The sequence below is a fragment of the Chionomys nivalis genome, chromosome X, assembly GCF_950005125.1.
Source record: "Chionomys nivalis chromosome X, mChiNiv1.1, whole genome shotgun sequence".
NCBI classification, from domain to species: domain Eukaryota; kingdom Metazoa; phylum Chordata; class Mammalia; order Rodentia; family Cricetidae; genus Chionomys; species Chionomys nivalis.
The window spans coordinates 27,021,409-27,036,094 of record NC_080112.1 but is presented as its reverse complement, the minus strand read 5'-3'; the positions used below and the strand labels follow the sequence as shown (position 1 = coordinate 27,036,094).

Here is a 14,686-nt window from a genome sequence, read left to right as displayed (position 1 = left end):
ACCTCCCTTGGGAGTCAGATTCCTTGTGCTTGTAGAATGGGCATTTGATAGGGGCTTCATTAGGCTTTTACTGTGTTCCCCATGGACTCCATGTTTCCTATAAAGCCTGTAGGCACGACTCAACACAATGTTTAAATGGAGAACAGTATCCCCGTTGATCCTTGACTTTACAACAGCTTTGCCAGCCATGACTGAATCCAACTCAACCTCCAAGCTCATACCTAGAAAAGGAAACTAACTCTTTGATGTGGGATTCTGAAATAAGTGTAGTTTTCATCTACAGACCTTAAACTACTGCATTAACTATAAAATCTACACAGAGCCACTCGCTCATCTATCTACTTTAACTCCCCCTGTACTAAGCCATTTTCTTTGTGATGCTATCCTGTGACATAGCCACAGTCACAGGATATTGGTTTCCCAATAGACTGGTTTAGACTACTATAAGCCTCAGGGATAAGCCAAATAAATGACTTTTCAGTATCAGGCAGCTGTTTAACAAACTTAGTTAGTACTCTAAACCTGAGAACTTGGCTGGCTTCATACAAAGAACATTATTTGAGAAAGGGTATCTGAGTATAATAACTAATTCCATGCCATTCTCACTGAAGACCCCAATTAGAGATGCCTGAATGCAGGTCTTAAGCCAGTTAGCAGTTATGTACAGTCGTTATTTAGCTTCCCAGTGTACACAGAAGCATATATTCCACATAACCTCTTAGCACCATATGTACTAGTACTTGTGTACATCCTCTCTTTCAAAATGAGGCAGAGAATTTTTTCCAAAGGATAATATTGATCATAGTTTCTATTTTGTATATTTCTTTCTAGTTTCACTGTTATCCGTCAGTGTTCTGCAAATACCCCTTGTAGGGTAAAATGGCGGCCAGCCAAAGAAAACACGTTGGCCCTGAAACCAGAGAGCCAAAAAGCAGCACACTTTGATCCTGAAACCAGAGCCAAAGAAACACACTCTGTCCCTGATGTATTCAGCACAAAAACCAACCAATCCCTGGGCACAAAATCCAGCCAATCTTTGAGCTTGTCCAAACTCAGGGATTGAAATCTGGTGAATTCCCACCCTGAAAATCTTCACCCTAGAAAAAAAAAAGCCATCCCCTAAGAAGCCCTATATAAGCCCTGAGCTTGCTCAGTTTGCTATGCCTTTTTCCACCCCAGCAGAGGCAGCCGCCCTTCTGGATTCTTCCCTCCTAATAAATCTCTTGAATGAGGTTTGGGTGAAGACCTTTCCATGGACCAGACAGGGAGCCTGGGTAGAGTGGAGCGGAGTGAAGCAAGGCTGTAACATTTTCGTTGAAGAAACCTTCCTCTACTAGAGTGGGAGTTGTTATATTCGGGAAACCTGAGCAGGGCTGTACCAGCTTAGGGGCTGGGGAAACCCTCCCCTGCAGGGGGAAACCTTCCTCTGGACCAGGACTGTAAGCAGCTGTGCTTATGAGGACTTTGTGGTTCTCTTTGAATCCTGACTGCCAGGATCCCCTTCCATTCAAGCTGTAACGCTTATACCCCTGATCCTTGAGGTTCGCATCAATAATGTGCCGCTCTTCTCCATGACCTCCCCCACCCATGAATGAAGCCTTGCCCACCAAAGTCTGTTTTCCCCAACCCGGCTCCAGAGAGCAGCACCGTGCTGGTAATCCCAAAGCCTTCTCTGCTCACAGCTCACCAGGATGGCTTCTCTGTCGTCTCCCTCAGCCCCTTCATCACATCAAGGCCACTGTTCACACAAGCCCCATTAGAAACCGCCCCCCCATCACAGTTTAAGTGTCCCATGCTGACCACAGTTTCTCTTCCAACCCCACACCCCACTCCATTCCACATCCTAAGCCCGGCATTCTTGTGTGTTCCATGGTCACCTCTAGCTCAAAATGATGGACGGAAAAGAATCAGAACCACTGGTAATGGTTTAAGACAGTTTTAATAACATGTCTAACTTACGCCCAGTTATGGGTACATTGGGGCGATTTGAGGCTCAAGGTATGAGCCTCCAGCCTCCGAGACGTAGTTCTCATAGGGTTTTGATGGCTCAGCGACCACAGGTTTGTTGTCAACTTTGAAGATTTTACGAAGATGTTTGTTGTTCTCAATAGCCCAGGATACGTGCTCTGGAGTTATGCGCTTCTTGCCATTAGCTTGGGCCTCCTTGCCAGACAGGTCAAGTACATCAGCTGTCAGGTACTCTAGTACGCCAGCAAGGAACACTGGTGCGGAAGCACTCAAACGCTGAGAGAAGTTTCCTTCTCGAAGAAAGCGCTCAATTCTGCTCACCGAGAAATTCAGTTGAGCTCTTGCGGAGCGGGAGGTGTTAGACTTCTGCCGGTTGTCTTCCATTGTGCCTGTTTGAAGACTTGAGTACCCGTGTGAAGAGTTGCATTCAGCTCCGGATCTTTTCTGGCCTGGGTCTCTCAACACGTCGGCTTTTATACCCACCAAGTGCTCATCCCTGCTCCTCATTGGTCAGGAGGGACTTTGTGACAACAGACTTTATTATGTCATTAGTGCCCACTGGACTCTGGTCCTCCTCCTCCAGTCTAGAAGTGTCCATGTTAGGAAACTGATCACATTTCTGAGTACATCCCCTTTTGGGAGGAAATTGTTCTACTTTATTTCAACAGTACAGCAAATGTTAATTTTCAACTTAAAACTGTCCTTCCCACTTTAGTATACCGTTGCATCTTCTAAGATTCTACCATTGCCTTTGACATTTTGCACATCCTTGTGTGAACTGTTGGGCACTGACAGATCTGTCACAGTTTGAACATGAAATGCCCCCCATAGGTGGATGAGTAACATCAAGTCCTTCCCACTTTAGTATACCGTTGCATCTTCTAAGATTCTACCATTGCCTTTGACATTTTGCACATCCTTGTGTGAACTGTTGGGCACTGACAGATCTGTCACAGTTTGAACATGAAATGCTCCCCATAGGTGGATGAGTAACATCAAGGAATCCATCAGTATACTTAGACTTTGTTCAGGGATTAAAAAGCTATCTGATGTGTAAAATCTGGGTTCTGGACCGTGGCTTTGGATTATTATAGAAGTAAATCTAGCCCTCTGAGACAGTTTCAGGGCAGTATTGCAGAAGAAAGGCCTTAATCTGGAGGAAAGCACAGTAGGTGGATTAAAGATGCTGGGCGGATAGTTCTATGTGATCAAGTAGTCAAGTTTTATCAGATTTTGTTTAGTACCTGAGGTAGAATTTGAGGTTGGACTTGTTTGATTCCCTTTTGGCAAGTCCTTTACACAATAGGCCTGGGAAGGGATATAAGTTCAAAGAAAGAGGCCTTATAGCTTCAACTCTACAATTCAATTACGGGACAAGTATAAGCAAATCAACCAGTATTCTCATAGAGTATAACTTTCTCAGTTGACTTGAGATAAAATAGACAAATGGACAGTAGAAATATCTGACAAGCGTCATTCTCTTCTGTCTTCTGCCAAAAGTGATTTAGATAAATTGCAGGCTCTCTAGAGAGGCGCATCCTGAAAACAGTTGCTTAACAATTCTACCTCTTCCAAAATGTCTACTTCCATCTGACTTCACCTTCCCTCCACCACCATGTGAATGCTCATGTCTACAGTGTGGAAGCCTTGCCCAACACCCATTTTCTTCTGATCCGAGGCTTCATTCCCTTGAAAGACTTCAAAGTAGATTTTTTGATTATCAGCAGTGTCTCTTAAATTACCATACCAAAAATCCAACTTGCCAGTGAGACTCCAGCCAACTTCCAAGCTTCTCTGAGGTTTCTTTAGTACTCAGAGTCAATGGGGGAACTTCTGTGCCCTCCCCTCCACCCACTTTCTCCCATCACTCAATTCCTCCCCTCCACCCAAGCCAACCCCAGGGAGAAGTGTTTACTATACTCACTCTAAATCACCCATTCAAACACCCATTACTATCCACAATTTCCATCCTCCACCCTCTCCTAGTATCTTATGAAAACCTCTAACTCAGAAAGGTAAATTAAGAGTCAGAACAAGTAGCTTCCATTTAAACATTTTATTAGTATTCAAGGACACCAGGGGAGCCTCCTCTGCTATTAGCCTTCATGGTCCTAGCTGAGTCTGTGAGGCTTTCCACCCTTGGGTTCTGTCCCCCATTCTTCAGCCATTCCTTCTGGGTCCAGGCATCTCATCAAACAGAGAGAAAGGCGCGTTCTTGAAGGCATGAGATGGTTCGTGTTCGTTGTTTCCTTGCCTCTCTCCATCTTGTGGGATATCTTGCTGGCTGTTGATGTTGGCTTCGGAGCCCACCACCTCCAGGATATAGTCGGTAAGGTAATCAAGCATGGCGAGGAGGAAATCTGAAGTGGTGGAACCTAGGCAGGGAGTATATTGCTCTTCCTGCAGTAGGCGGTACACGTAGTTCACAGGAACCTCTACATCGGGCCTAGGAGAAGGATCTTCCATCTTGTTGTCACTGCAAGAATTTTCTTCGTTCTTCCCTGACATGATGGTTTGATGGACTAGGCTCCGGTGAGCTCTGCTTGGTTTACCAGCAGGACTGGTTTTCTGAAGACAGTGTTCAGCCCTGCCCATTGCATCCCCAGCCTGGTCAGGAGCTGCCTTTATGACATCTTAGGCTTTGAGATGTCACCGGTGACCACCAGGCACCAGTGAGTTCAAACTAGGTCTCAGTCTAGAAATATCTGTCACAGCAATCTGACCTCCCTACCGTGATTTTGAGAGACATTTAACTCCCCTTAATTACACTCGAATTAACAACATTGTAGACATGTGTTTTAGTTGAAAACTGTCTGTCTATTAAACTTTCATTAATTACCGGGCACTGATAAACATGTCAAAAATGCTTTCCTGGTAGAGATTTGACTGACCTCCTCAAACAGTATTGAAAGTCATTTTGATTCAATTTACTTATTTAAGTAGGCTTGCTTATAATTCCTGTACACTATTTGTATTCTCCTTTGAACTTGTTCATTCCACATCCACATGAGTTTTTCCAATTTGAAAACATCTATTTTTGGAAGAGGACATGCTCAGAATTCTCACTGACTCTGTAGCTTGAGATGCCACCCTTCCCCCCAGTACTCTCCTGGAACAGATTTACTCTTCAGTACCATCTCTATCTTTTTCCCTTACGTTATGTCCCCATTATTTCCTCCACCTACTTCTTTGTTTGGCTTTGGACTGCTTCTTCTAGGGGGTTCTTTCTGGCTCCTCTCCTTTTCCTGAATCCTGCTGTCTGGGATCTTCTCCAGTTCCCTCTTTCCTTTCCCTGGGGTTCTTGCCACTAGGATGCCACTCTCTTCCCTGTTTTGAGTTTCAGTTCCCTTTTTTCACTCTAAAGCCCTCAAGTTCATTCTTGTATCTCCTTCTTGTATGACTCTGATCATTTGGGGGCTCTCTGTTGGCATCTGCCTCCTCTGTTGCTTCTCTGGTCTCACCTGCCTCAGAAGAGCCCATAACTACTTGTTCTCTGTGAAGCCATAGTGTCCAGTGCTAATGATTGTAAACCCCTTCCTTGTTTTGCTGTTCTCTTCTGTAGATACTACTCTCTTCCATAGCTACGGTAACCCCAGAAGAGCACCTAGGGTGCCAGTTCCTCAACAGCAGCTCTCTGAGAGACACTATTGGTCTCTCTGTCTGTGCACACTCCCTGTTTGTATCCCTGCCTGCTTTCCAACCTGCTTTCTGTCTTTCTGGTCGAAGATGTCCGGGTGCCACAGGCCGTTCCTGGTCTCCCCTTCTCTTGACATGAGCACAAACAGAAAAGCAAATACTGGACATACTCTCATTCACAATAGCTTCATAATATAAAATTTAATTTAAAATAATTTAAAAATAAATCTCAGCTCTACCACTCCTTGATAAATGCCTACAGTACATATACTTGCTCCACCACGTCCATTGCTATACTGTTCACAATTGCCAAGAAGTGGAAACAACCTAAATGCCCTTTAATGGTTGAATGGATAATAAAACTATAGAATAGGTACACTATGGAAAACTCTTCAGCTATAAAAAAAAATAAAACCATGAACTTCTCAGGTTTAGAACTAGGAAAAGATCATATTGAGTGAAGTAACCCAGACCCAGAAAGACAACCCTCCTATGTTCTCTCCCATTGGAGGTGCCTAGCTCCAAATCTTCAGATGTGAGTACATATCCTGGAGTAATTGCAGAAACTATCAGCATAAAGGGGAACCACTGACAGGGTAAGGGTGGGGGAGTAATAAAGAAGGAAGTAGCAGGGTCCACGTGATCTGATCAGGGCATGGGAGAGAAGCAGTAACTTTAATTAAGGAGGAGAGAAAAATACAGAAGGATGAAAGTATCAAATAGCAGGTAGGATATATGAAAAAGTCAAAAGGAAAAAACTATAATATACTTGAGATTGTGTATAAATATGCACATATAATTTGAATGAAATTTTATCACCTGAGCTGAAAATGTTCCCTACAAGAAACAAAGACCCTCTAGCAAAAACTCAACATCAGGCATGAGAGACCTCCTTTGGTATTACTGGTCAGTGTTCTTCAAGAGACTCCCCAAACCTACATCTATGACTATTGCACTTGGTTGACTCCCAGAAATAGAAAGTAAGTCCATATTTCTGAAGAAACAAATCACTTCAGACACAGGACCCAGAGGCCCCTGATCTGGAACTGACCTGAATGCCTCCTCCCTGAGTAGTACTAATAGGTACAATGAAAGCACCCAAAGGAGAAAAGCAACCATTCATCCTTCCCAGTTATAATTCCCATAAACCACCACCACAACAAGAGTGACACGGTAACCCTAGGAATGCGGTAGTAATATGGAATACCTTGGTGGTAACCAACAGCTCCCTAATTGTACTTAAGACTCACTCAACAAAAACCAAGTGCCCAGGGCTAGTGAAGTTATGGACCTTGGAAGAGAACCTACAACCACCAATTTACTAAATCAGCATAATCTCTAGCTACACTCTAAATATTTGTTCTTATAGCCACAGACAAATATAATCCATCTCTCATTTTGCAACAGCTGGAGACCATTACAGAACCACAGCCAAGCAAAATGACAAGTTGTGGAGTCCAGTGCCAATGGCTACATAGATAAAACAACTGCTAAGGTTCAGGGAACACTGTGGAAGAGAGGGTGGAAAGACTGAAAGATTCAGAGGGTTCAGAGAGTTTACTGTGAGATTCTTGTCTCCTAGACAGAAGTTACACCCATAAAGTCTCACCAACATGGCTGCCCAATCATAAGCTGAACAAGGATAAAAATAAACATTTTAATGTGTGAATTACTGTGAGACTCAGCCCTACATAAATATCTACAAGCAATGGAGGAAAATTGGGTGGGAGAAGTGATCTTTGCCAGAGAAGAACATACCAATTAGTTATTCAATACCAAACAATTATCCCTAAAAACATAATACGCTAACACAATAACATTATACATACTGAGCAATGTATATACATGTTTATATTTGTACACACATGTATATATACATATGTGTGTGTGTGTGTAACAACAACTAAAGAAAAATCAAACCATAAATTTGAAAAAATCAAGGAGGGGAGGAGGAGTGTATGGAAGAGGTGAAGAAATCAAGGACGGATGGAGGGATGTATGGAAGAGGAGTTTGGAGGGAGAAGAAGGAAAAGAGAAATGATGTGATTATATTATGATCTCAAAAATAAGAGAAAAAGAAAAGTAGCTAAGGAAGCTAGTGGCAGCAAACCAGCAAGTAGAATTCCTCCATGGTTTCAGCTTCAGTTCCTGTTTCCACGTTTCTGCCTTGGATATCCTCAGTGATATGAATTTTAATCTGTAGTCCAAATAAACTCTCTTCCCCAAGTAGAGAAACACACTAGGACCGTCACTTCAATATGCCTAGCCTCTGCAGATTGTGGACATAAGTACATTATCTGTGTTTCAGTTAGTTCACAGGGACCTGAGGGTTCCAGAGTTATCATTCACCTGGCTGAGTGCTCTTTATTTTATTATTTGTGTTTCTGCTGGTCACCAAGTTCTTCACTGAAAACCTTGCTATTTGCAGGCCTGGAATCCACGGATGACTATTTTTCCCCATTCGCTTGGCAAGTCACATGCTTCCTTAACTACTAATCAGGTAGACATGAAGATTATAAAGGGGAGTAAGATAAAAATTTGGTCTTATGTGGCATGAATGAAAATTAAACAAAATAAAAGGCTTCCTTAGCAGAGGATAGATGTACCCTTTGTGGGCCCTCTAAAACTAGAAATTCTCATAGCACACAGAATATGTTCCTCTATTACAGAAATCATGGGTCATAGTTAAGAGTTAAGATTTAAAATCATGCTGAGCCACAGTGGAGCACTATACTGAGCTCCCAAAGTCCAGTCAAAGAGTGGGAGGAGTGAGAATATGAACAAAGAGGTCAAAACCATGAAGGGTACATCCACTGAAACAATTTACCTGAACTAATAGGAGCTCACCAACTCCAGCTGGACTGGGAAGGAACAAGCATAGGACCAAACTAGTCCCTCTGAATGTGGGTGACAGTTGGAGCAGACTAAGGAGTCACTGATGGTGGCACCAGTATTTATTCCCACTGTACTGGTTTTTTGGGATCTTACTCTCTTTGGAGGGTTACCTGGTTTAGCCTAGATATAGTAGGGAGGGCCTTGGTCCTTCCTCAAAGCAATGTGCCTTACTCTCTCTGAGGAGTGGATGTGGAGTAAGGTCGGGGAGAAAGTACGGAATAGAAGGAGGGGAAGGAATAGGAACTGGGATTGGTATGTAAAATGAAAAAAGATATATTTTTTCTTTTTTTTATATTATTATTTTTATTCTTTTTTAATTAAAATTTCCAGCTGTCCCCGTTTCCCATTTTCCTCCCCTCCTCCCAAATATTGCCCCTCCCCCCACTCCCCTCCCCCTATCCCCACTCCTCTTCTCCTCCCCCCACTCCATTCCCCCTCACTCTCGATACTGAAGAGCAGTACAAATTCCCTGCCCTGCGGGAAGACCAAGGTCCTCCCACTTCTATCTAGGTCCAGGAAGGTGATCGTCCAAACAGGCTAAGCTCCCACAAAGCCAGTTCATGTATCAGGATCGAAACCTAGTGCCATTGTCCTTGGCTTCTCATCAGCCTTCATTGTCCGCCATGTTCAGATAGTCCAGTTTCAACCCATGCTTATTCAGTCCCAGTCCAGCTGGCCTTGGAGAGCTCCCAATAGATCAGTTCCAATGTCACAGTGGGTGGGTGCACCCTTCGTGGTCCTGACTTCCTTGCTCATGTTCTCCCTCCTTCTGCTCCTCATTTGGATATTTTTAATAAAAGAAAAAATAAATAAAAATAAACAAGGACTGTGTTTGAAAAAAAAGATTTTAAAGCGCGCCAATAACTGGGTTGCGGGGAGGATTAAGAATCTTAGACAAATACATATCAAAGAACTGGTAATGAATTTCCTCAGGCATAGCCAGCAATCCCAAGTCCATATTGGTGGGGACACGTTGCAGAAGGTAGAAAGTCACTCTATGTCAAAGGTCCTCTTTAAGGAGCTGCTTTGTTGTAGGCCATACCTTGTCAGGCTTGAAAACAAGAAGACAATCTGGGGGTGTTTCAGAGATTTTCTTTCCCATCATCATCCCTTTTTGGCTTCCTGTTTTCTTTCTTTTTTTTTTTTTCAAGAAAAGAAGTCTCTTTGGTACACTGCAAAGAGAATAGTGTCCATAGCAACAACAACAACAACAAAAAAGAACCATCTGTCCTCTGCCTGTTTTTTTCTTCCCTAGACTAAACAACCAATCATTCTATTCCCAGAGTTACTTTTGGGGTGTACACTTTATTATTTGGAAGATTTTGAACCCCAAACCGTGAAGAAAAACATCTCTTTTTGTGAGCAATGGGGAGAGTGATCTGAAGTAGCCCGTGAGAAAACCCAAATTACATTTAAAATAATATAGAAAATTGAAAGTACCTATCTTGTAGGCAAACAAATTTGTTGATTTAAAGTTCTTGGTTAAAAACTCTCCAAGGCTTGTGTGTGCTGATAACAGACATTCAAAATACAATGTCCATGACATCCAGGTCTACATTTCCTGTTTTTTTGTTAAGATACAAACAGAGGTGTGATTGACTAAGGAGAACATGACTCAGGTCCATTATTTTCCTGGACCAACTCAAACAGTGGCTGTCCATACTCGACACTTTGTGGACTACTGTGATAATTAGCCAATAGCAGCTTCATTTGAAAAATGTCATACCTTAGGAAGGAAGAAAATATCTTGCCTGAGTTTACATGTGCCAAATTGAGAGAAACTTATGGAAAATAAAGATTTGGTATGGAAAAATATCTAAATAAGACTTCATGCTTGAGTTTGACTATAAAAGAATAAGCTACATGCCAAATTCAAAGCATTCTTCTATGGCATCAGCTCCTTCCTTTTGGTCCCTGCGCTGTTTAAGTTCCTACCCTGACTTCCTTCAGTGGTGAACAGTCATGTAGAAGGTATAAGCCAAATAAACTTTTTCTCCCTGCCTTGCTATTGGTCACGATGTTTCAACATAACAATAGTATTTTAATGTTTGAAAAAAACAAACTTCAAAACAAAACTAATCCGAAGAGATAGAAAATCAGACACATTAAGGGAAAGATATACTAAGAGGATATTGCGATTCTAAATATTTTTGCACAAAATACCAGGGCACCCAAGTTTCTACATAAACACTAACATAGATATTATACTGACCCTCACACAGTGATAGTGGATGACTTCAATTTCTCAACCTTGCCAATATATAGACCATCCAAACAAAAACTAAACTGAGAAACACAAAAATAAATAACATCATAAATCAAATGGACCTAACAGAGGCATAGGATATCTGCCTGAGACTAAATTTAAAAAGTACGAATTTCTTTTTCAGAAATGTCAAGATACCTTAATAGTGATTCTGATGTAGTAATTGCTATTATTCATGCCTATAACAGAAATAAACGGCAAATGGGACAAAAAGAAATATAAAATGTACAGTTTGAAGAGAATAAACACCAAGAAAGTCAATGTTGAAGTCACTGCTTGTGCTGAAATAGGTAAGAGAGGTTGAGGGGAGGTTGATTAGCAATTGAATAAAGTGAAGGGTGTCCTCAGGGTAAGACCCCCCACCAAGCTAAGATGCCATATTGTGGAAGTAAATGGCCTATGGAACTTTCTGCTCCTAAAAACCCACAAGTGAAAGCTGCTGCAAATGTGTTTAAAGGGGGCCAGGCTCCGTATTATGTGGGGCCAGGCTCTGTATCATGTGGTCATCAGTACTTGGTAGTTTTATCCACGTCATTCTGGCTTTAGAGGAATGAAAGATGCATGGATAAAGGGATTGTGGAATCTTTCTTTTGGTCATGGAGAGGCTTTGTGGCCAGGCAATGTGTTACAGGGCAGTCACTGCATGAAGGCTTTGAGAGGACAAGAGGCCCCGCAGGGTCAATGTATGAAGCTGTGAAAGTGAAGCCTTGATTTTGTTGGGGGCATCATGCTGGGCATGCTAGAGGCATAGGATATCTGCCAAGGATAGCTTTACACAGTGAACAGAACCAGCCCAACACAGAGCTGTATCTTGCCCCAATGGTAATGGACTGCTATCCTTGTGAAACTATAAACCCAAAGTAAATAGTTCCTTGTAACACGTTACCTTGATTTTATTACATCAATAAAAACTAATTAATTCAGAAGTCCATCTTGTCCATTCCTGTCAATATAGTACTTGAGGTCTTAATTAGAGCAGTAAGACAACTGAAGGAGATTAAAGGGATACAAACAATAATGGAAAAGTCAAAGTGTCCTTATTTGCAGATGATATGATTTTATACATAAAAGATCCTAAAGACATACCAAGAAATGTAGTGGCATTTCATTTACGTTTTAATAAATAAAGCTTGCTTGAGGATCACAAAGTGAAACAGCCACACTAGTCAGCCTCACAGACCAGGCAGCAATAACACACACCTTTACCCCCAGTAGTCATAGTAGCTTGCCATAGAAACTAGGTGGTAGTGGTGTAGGCCTTTAATCCCAGAACTAGAGAGAATTACAAAATGGGAGGAGACAGTGCTTAGTCTCGATCTCATTCTGAGATTCCTGGAGGCAGGTTTGTTATTTTGGACTCTGATTGAGGTAAGAGCCAACAGCTGGTTGCTTTGCTTTTCTGGCCTTCAGGTTGAACCCCGATTTTTTTTCTCTGAGTTTTATTAATTATGCTTCAAGGAACTTCTACAGCTGATGAAAACTCTCAGCAAAGTAGCAGGATACAGAATTGACACCAAATATACAAATGACAGACTGAGAAAGAAATCCAGGAAACAATACCTTTCAGAATAGCCTCAAAAATATCTTGGAGTAGCACTAATCAACCAAGTGAAAGACTTACATGATTAAAAACTTTAAGGCCGGGCGGTGGTGGCGCACGCCTTTAATCCCAGCACTTGGGAGGCAGAGGCAGGCGGATCTCTGTAAGTTCGAGACCAGCCTGGTCTACAAGAGCTAGTTCCAGGACAGGCTCCAAAACCACAGAGAAACTCTGTCTCGAAAAACCAAAAAAAAAAAAAAAAAAAACTTTAAGACATTGAATAAAAATTAAAGAAGACCCCAGAAGATGGAAAGATCTGTTATGATTATGGAGCATATGAAAATGGCCATCCAACCAAAATAATCTATAGATTCAATGCAGTTCCCATAAAATTTCAATATAATTCTTCACAGATATTGAATAAAAACCACAATTTCCAACTTCATAAAGAAACAAAAAATCCAAGATAGCTAAGACAATCCTGAATAATAAAAGAACTGCTAGAGGTATCACCATTTCAAAATTCAAATTGTACTATAGAACTATAGTAATAAAACAGCATGACATTGGCATAAAAGCAGACATGTTGATCAATGGAATTGAATTGAAGACCCAGACATAAGTCCACTCACCTATGGAAACCTAAATTTTGAAAGAAGCTAAAAGTGTACACTGTAGAAAAGACAGCATTTTCAACAAATGGTTCTGGTTAGAGGAACGATATGTAGAAGAATGAAAGTAAACCCAGGTCTATTGTCCTGCACAAAACTCATCTCCAAGTAGACCAAGTACCTTGACATAAGATCAGACATCCTGAATCTGATAGAAGGGAAAGTAGAAAATAATCTTAAACTCATTGGACACAGAAAAGGTCTTTCTGCACAAGACACCAATAGCACAGGCACAGAAATCAACAACTAAAGAAACCGCATTAAACTGAAAAGTTTCTGTATGGTAAAGGACACCATAATTCAGACAAAGGGCAGCATACAGAACTGGAAAAGATCTTTACCAATTACATATCCAATAGAGGGAAAAACCAACCAAGTTTTACAGTCTCTAATTATACCTGGAATGCCTGAATCAACACCTATGAAATGTTCCAAATCGGCATACTGTTAGTTCTTACAACGTGTACACATCAGTCCTGCTTTATTCATTATTATTGTGCTATTTTTAATATACTTTCAAGCAATGGCTAATTCTCTGTGTGGAATGTGTTTTAGGCATTATTCTCTGAGTACTGGAATTCTCCTACTGGTGATCCTTATTCTTTTGTCTGTGCATGTTCTCTGGAAAAATATAGGACAAACCAGTACCATGCACTTCAGATAGGAAACACGATTTCATTGTAAAACAAAAACTTTAACATGAAAAACAAGCTCTTCAGTTACAATAGTACAATTATATTTTTTCTTACAAAAGCCACAAGGTCTAAGTACATTTCTGTTCAGATATTCACATCATTATATGAAAATCCCAAATAAACAGGGTGCTTAGAAGAGTTGCCATGTTGTGTGTCCCTATGAAACCAAAAGATCACTTAATATATTTATTACAAAAAGGAATGCTAACTGGCAACTACTATGGGAATCAATTAAACAAACTAAAATCCAGACAAAAGAAAGAGGATTCTAAAGGGGTCAGGAATGATTCCCCTACAAAGCCAGAAGTAACCAAAGAAGAACATTGTCTTTATAAGACTATATGCAAAGAGTTGGAAATTGGGAAAGGAGACAATCTCAAATAGGAAACAAAAATTTAAATGCTAGTATTTAAGCAAGCAATTCTCTAACTGATTATCCTTGTTTAGTGATGTATGAACCCCATAAACAGTATAGGTCCCTGAAATTACCACAGAATTAAAAGGTAAACTAAAGACATAGTACAATTAGCCTGCCTTCCAGGCCCAAAGCTAATGGTGATTAGTTTGGTTATCTATCTTCCATTGGAAACAATCATTTTATGTTTGCGGCCACAGAGAACATTCTTTAACTGAATGCAAAGTTGCAACAGTAGTAATAGAATGGAGTTAAACAACCGTGATAGAAGGCTATTCCACTAACAGTAGAAGGTGGTTAAAGCACCAGTAACAGACTGCAGTTAGACAAGCAGTTAGTAGAAGGTATTTAGACCAGCAGTTAACAGAAAGTGACTAGACCAACAGAAATAGAAGGCAGTTAAAATAACAGAAGCAGAAGGGGTTTGGCTAACAGAATCAGGAAGGAAGTTAGAGCAACACTAACAGAAGGTAATTAGAGCAACAGAAATAGGAGGTGCTTAAAGCAACAGTAACAGACAGCAGTTAAACTAACAGTATTTGAAGGCACACTAACAGCCATAGAAGGTGGTTAAAACTGTAGTAACAGAATATAGTCAAT

General features: G+C 41.1%; 3 protein-coding genes across 4 annotated transcripts in view; all 3 read right to left on the bottom strand.

The window, feature by feature from the left end:
• Sytl5 (synaptotagmin like 5) overlaps nucleotides 1–14,686 on the bottom strand; it is a 317,882-nt gene that overhangs the window by 215,520 nt on the left and 87,676 nt on the right. The gene's annotated exons all lie outside the window — the stretch shown is intronic.
• LOC130868321 (histone H2A-Bbd type 1) lies at nucleotides 1,966–2,352 on the bottom strand. The gene has a single exon (XM_057760588.1). It carries the CDS (start codon nucleotides 2,350–2,352, stop codon nucleotides 1,966–1,968), a length of 387 nt encoding a protein of 128 aa, XP_057616571.1.
• On the bottom strand, nucleotides 4,129–4,476 carry LOC130867827 (huntingtin-interacting protein M). The gene has a single exon (XM_057760024.1). The coding sequence runs from the start codon at nucleotides 4,474–4,476 to the stop codon at nucleotides 4,129–4,131; it is 348 nt and encodes a 115-aa protein (XP_057616007.1).

Bases quoted from the DNA above. Each gene is read 5' to 3' on its own strand.
- LOC130868321 (XM_057760588.1), bottom strand. From the start codon at position 2,352: ATGGAAGACAACCGGCAGAAGTCTAACACCTCCCGCTCCGCAAGAGCT.
- LOC130867827 (XM_057760024.1), bottom strand. From the start codon at position 4,476: ATGTCAGGGAAGAACGAAGAAAATTCTTGCAGTGACAACAAGATGGAA.